Source organism: Azolla caroliniana, unplaced genomic scaffold (assembly GCF_043228905.1).
Source record: "Azolla caroliniana isolate FFs.n. ecotype wild unplaced genomic scaffold, voAzoCaro1.0.p SCAF_10, whole genome shotgun sequence".
Lineage (NCBI taxonomy): Eukaryota > Viridiplantae > Streptophyta > Polypodiopsida > Salviniales > Salviniaceae > Azolla > Azolla caroliniana.
Window position 1 is genome coordinate 3158760 of NW_028230445.1, and position 5397 is coordinate 3164156.

Sequence of the window (5397 nt, forward strand, 5' to 3'; positions counted from 1 at the left end):
TTCTACGTGGCAGGAGATGATTGGTGACATGTGGCAACCAACGGACCGTTGAGAACCCTCCACGTAAGCACACTCCGAAAAAAGTTTCTCTATATAAAGGCACGAAGAAACTCTAGAGAAAACAGAGGAAAATTACACGCAGAGGAAACAGCTTCCTTCTCTCTTCTGTCTTCTCCCTGTATTTATCTGTCTGTCTATCTATCTGTCTATCTGCTCGCAAATCTGTTCCTTCTCTCATATTACGTGCCCTTTAATTTCTTCTCTGTCTGAGCAATGGCTGCCCGTTTCGCTTTGGAGATGACAAGCTGCAGCAGCACCTCAAGCTTCCATGGCTTCTCTTCTCGCTCGCAGCTTCTCACAGTTCTAGGAAAGAGGAACTCCATGTTCAGTATCAGAGCCAGTCAGTCTGTGCCTCCCCCCAAGGTATGATAACATAAATAGATGGTTTTAAGGTCTTTACACTTCCTGCGCCTTCTACTCTACTTTTCGTCTGCCTTTAGGGCTTAGGTAGAGGTAGCGTTAGGGTTTTAAAAATGTGGTTTCGGGTTTAGGGGGATTCGAGAAAGAGTATATAGTTTAGTAGGGATTCTTTTCGTTGGGGTGGGTTTTTTTTTCTCAGGAGTCAAGAATTTAGCTTCTGCTAGGGTTTCTGGTCTGGTTGTTTATTTAGAGTTTTAGCATACATAATCCCATTTTCTTAGGGTTTTGTTTTTCTGGGTGAGGGTATGAAGGTTTTAGAGGGTGAAAACCTAGGGTTTAATGTTTTAAGAGTACTAATTTTATTTTATTTTTTACTTTAAGCCCAGATCGATGGGGTAGGGTTTCGGGGGGTTAGATTTCAGTTTAGGGTTTAATGTATCGATGAGTACGAATTTTTTTTTAGTTCAAGCCGGATGGACGTGGTGTAGGGTACTGCTAAGGGTTTAGGGTTAAAGAGGTCGTCACCAGAGGGTTTAATAGTTTGATTAAGAGTACAAAAGTTTTTTATTTAGGGTTTTAGAGGTCACTTTTTTAAGATTTTAATGTTGTAGAGTGTGGGAAAATTTAGGGTTTTATCTTTGTGGAAAGTGCCAAAAATCTCCATGTAATTTTATGTTTGGTTCTGGTTACAGGAAAATGGTAGGGTTTTAGGGGTCACTTTCTTTAAGATTTAAATACTGTATAGAGTGTGGAAAATTTAAGATTTAAATGCTGTAAAGTCCAAAAATCTCATCTAAAATTTTTATTTTATGGGATTTAAAATTTTTTGGTTGTGGTGACAGGAAAATGGTGGTGGAGAGAAGGCGGACGAGAAAACCTCGCCGGTGGTGTCGAGCGTGAGCTCGCCATCGCCGAAGGCGGCAATGCCACAAGCATCTGCATCTTCTGGCGGAGGAAGCGCCACGTCGGCCCCTGCGGCGGCGGCGGCGGCGGCGGCGGCAGTGAAGAAGGAGAAGAAGGTTTCGACGAACCCGATGGACGTGATGGCGTTCAGTGGGCCGGCGCCTGAGACGATAAATGGGCGGCTGGCGATGGTGGGGTTCGCGGCGGCGATGGGCGTGGAGGCGGCGACGGGGAGGGGGCTGGCGGAGCAGATCCAAGTGGGCGGCGGCGAGGCCTGGTTCGTGGCTGTGGCCCTGCTTGTCACGGCGGCGTCGTTGGTGCCCATGCTCAAAGGTGTGACCCGCGAATCCAAGGCGTCGCCTGGCTCCCTTATGTCCGCCACCGCTGAGACGTGGAATGGGCGCGCCGCCATGCTGGGCCTCGTCGCCCTCGCCGTCACCGAGTACCTCAAGCAAGGCCCCCTCATCTAACTAGTAGTAACTCATTTTAATTAATTACATACACACACCCCCCCCAAAACAAAAACCTCTCCTTATACCCCGCCCATCCACACCCACAAAGCCCCTTTGAAGCCCCTTTGTATAAAAAACAAATGGAAAAAAACACACAAAAGAGCTGCTGCTGACCCTACCCACCCAACCCCCCCATTTGTCCGTCCACACCACACCATTTGTCCGCCCAAATCCCCCCACGCCCCCCCCCAAAAAAAAAATCCTCTTTTTTTTGTCTCTCTATCATTTTTATAACGATCAAGTAATACACTAAATTATTTTTTTTAGCCCTTAAGTCTAAATTTGCCCCTCTTTTACTATGTATAGTTAATGGCTTTGTTTTTTTCTTTTTACATAATAGTATTCACTCTCACTCTCTCATGGGCCAATTTTGGTCTTAGAAGACCTTAATCTCTCTCTCTCTCTCTCTCTCTTTGTGTCTTTGCCGTTAACAATCGGCGACGGTTCGGATTGAACCGAACCCTTAAAACCGTGGCTTAACGATTACAACGGTTTAGGTTTAGGTTTTTTAAAACGGTTCAGTTTGGTTTTCAATTGTCAAAAACCGTGGTTTAAACTAAACCGGTTTTTTATTCTTATTTTATTAAATTTGAAAACATTGTTTTTAAACAATCTTTTCATTTGTAGACCTTATTATTCTCACATTTTAGGAACATCTTTAAAAGTTTAAAATAATGAAATATTATAAATTAAACGAAACTGTTGTCGATTGTTATTTGTTATCGGATTACATAGTTTGATATACTCTTCTCAAGAAGAGACAAGCGTGGGAGACATCTCAATATTGGGAACTCTACCATATGCTCATGAGTAGTGATTGCACCATTGCATGGAAGAGACTGTGGGGAACCAAAAGCACAAACATCCATCGAGGATCCTAACGCTTGGCACACATATATAGAGAGACTATACCAAACTCCAAACCAGACAACCATTGCTATGCCTTTTACACCTAGACCTACCATAGGAACATTTTTATGCCCTCTAGGGTAAGTAAGGTAAGTAAGAAATTAAACATTGAAAGTTTATGGATTTCATAGGATTATGGGTTGCTGACCACATTATATATGCTCAAGAGTGCCTAGCTCCTTTTCTCACTCTACTCTTCAATTGTGCTCTCACGAAGGGTTTTCCACCACAATGGAACATGAACATATTGGCCCATATAAATAATGGAGAGGACCCATGAACCCAAATAAATATAGGACCATAATGGCTACATGTTCGCTATAATTATATGGTGTAGTAGTACTAGGCAGTCGGCTTTAGATGAGTCTTCTTACTATTGACCATATCTTCACACTTAAATGCTTAATTGACCACACCAAGGCTTGTAAGAAGAAATTGTATTGTTGTTTTGTGGAAATTTAGAAGTAGAGAGCGGTTGTTTGATAGGCTTGAAAGCTTGGAGATACCGGATGACATGATTTGGGTCATCTATATGCTTTATATGAGCAAGTCTCTAGGTGTGTATAATGTCCCGACAGCCTATCCAATTGTTTCATTAGCACGATTTGTGTAAAACAAGGTTGTCCCCTATCATTGACTCCATTTGGGATTTCCATTGATGAGATAATTGATTTTATTGCTCATAATGGAGGCAATGGAGTAGTCATGGGGGTTCGCAAGTCAATCTCTTGCTCTATATAGATTGTTGGGATTTCGGTCCCTTTCGGATGGGATGGTCGGATGTCGGAGATGGATGCCGGATGCCGGATGGTCGGTTTCGGTTTCGGTGCCGGATGACGAATGTACCCGGAGAGCGATCCGGATGCAGGGACATATCCGTGAATATGTTCGCTATGGGCCCCCTGAGGCCACAGTTGTAAATAGCCCCAAAGTCATATATGTATAAATATGACTTAGGGCAAATAGTTTTGTAGTTGCTAATCATTTTTCTGTTTTTCCACTCAAGAGGAGTGAAGAGGGAGCAGCCGTGAGAGTGAGAGAGAGAGAGAGATAGAGCGCGAGAGAGGAAGAGGACGACGCCTCTGTGTATTTCCGCCGCCTGTGGCGAGGACAGCGAGCTCAAGGTCGTCGCCTTGGAGCTCGTCATTGTATACCTCTTTTTGCATAGTGTTGTTTGGAGTCTTGTACTCCCGTGGTTTTTCCCATCTAGGGTTTTCCACGTCAATCCCTGTGTATCGCGTTTTTTCTTCAGTATTTCCTATTTTCTGCTGCATTGATCCGCGATCAATCGGTTGTGGCCGATTGGTGAAAGTGAATCCAAGCGTTGATTCCTCACAAACTGGTATCAGAGCAACTGTTGCAGAAAATGGAAGGCGGCGGCAGCGGGCAGCCGATGATGATGGTGCTGAATGCACAGAATTACGCCGACTGGAAGATCAAGATGGAGGACCTTCTGATCGTTCGGGACCTGTACGAACCGATTGACAGGTCGGAAATACCGAAAGGGGTACTTGAGTCGGAGTGGAAGCTCCTGAACCGGAAAGCCGTAGCGACGATCCGACAATACGTCGACGTGAGCGTCCTACAACATGTGGCAAACGACACCAACGCATATGAGATGTGGAAGAAGCTGTCGGGCCTCTACGAGAGGAAGAATGCGTTGAACCGGACCTCCCTGATGAGGAAGATAGTGAATCTCAAGTACCGGGACGGCGAGAGCATGGTGGAACACGTAAGCACGTTCATGGGATTCGTGAATCAGCTTGCGGCGATCAAGTTCCCGTTGGAGGATGCAATGCAAGCCATCATCCTAATGTGTACATTGCCGGAAAGCTGGGAGAACTTGGTGGTGACTCTCAGCACCTCGTGCACCGAAGACAACTTGTCCTTACAAACGGTAAAGACAAGTATTCTGAATGAAGAAGCGCGTCGGAGAGATAAGGAACCGACCTCCGAACCGAAGATGTTGTTTACCGAGTCGGATCGGGGAAGACAATGGAACCGGAGTCCGCAAAGGCGGGAGAAGTCGGGGACCCGGTCGCAGTCAAGAGGAAGGCCCACATGCTTCCACTGTGGAAAGCCGGGGCACTTCCGAAAGAATTGTCGGCATTACCGAAAAGACAACGGAGCCGACGACACCGACTCGAAGAAGTCACCGGAGAGAAACGGTGCATACCGGGGAGCCACGGACCGGAGAGGTTCGGATCGGCGAGGGCAAGACCGGAAAGGAACAACGGCACTCGCGGCAAGTGAGGAAGAAATCATGCTCATCACCGAAGAAGGTGAGCTAAACGTTGCCGGCGATGAGACGACCTGGGTGGTCGATTCCGGAGCATCGTTCCACCTGACCCCGGAGAGAAGATACTTCTCATCCTACACAGCCGGCGAGCATGGCTGTGTTCGGATGGGAAATGAAGGTACGTGCCGGATTGCCGGCATCGGAGACGTGTGGTTGACAACCCCGACCGGATGCAAAATGCTGCTGAAGGATGTCCGACACGTTCCGGAGGTTCGTTTGAACCTGATTTCGGCTGGGAGGCTAGACGATGAAGGCTACACAGGTAGCATCCGGAACGGCGTAATGAAGTTCAGCAAGGGGAGCCTGATAGTGGCTCGGGCCCGGAAAGACAACACACTGTACCTGATGAATGCC

At 46.5% G+C, this 5397-nt stretch overlaps 1 protein-coding gene across 1 annotated transcript; it reads left to right on the forward strand.

Annotated features, from left to right (window-relative positions):
- Positions 1-1285: 1285 nt before the first annotated feature.
- On the forward strand, positions 1286-1836 carry LOC147858707 (early light-induced protein, chloroplastic-like). Its single transcript, XM_087325921.1, has one exon. The coding sequence runs from the start codon at positions 1344-1346 to the stop codon at positions 1791-1793; it is 450 nt and encodes a 149-aa protein (XP_087182047.1). The 5' UTR covers positions 1286-1343; the 3' UTR covers positions 1794-1836.
- Positions 1837-5397: the final 3561 nt, after the last annotated feature.

What these genes read in the sequence shown, in the direction of transcription:
- LOC147858707 (XM_087325921.1), top strand. Translation starts at nt 1,344, where the DNA reads ATGCCACAAGCATCTGCATCTTCTGGCGGAGGAAGCGCCACGTCGGCC.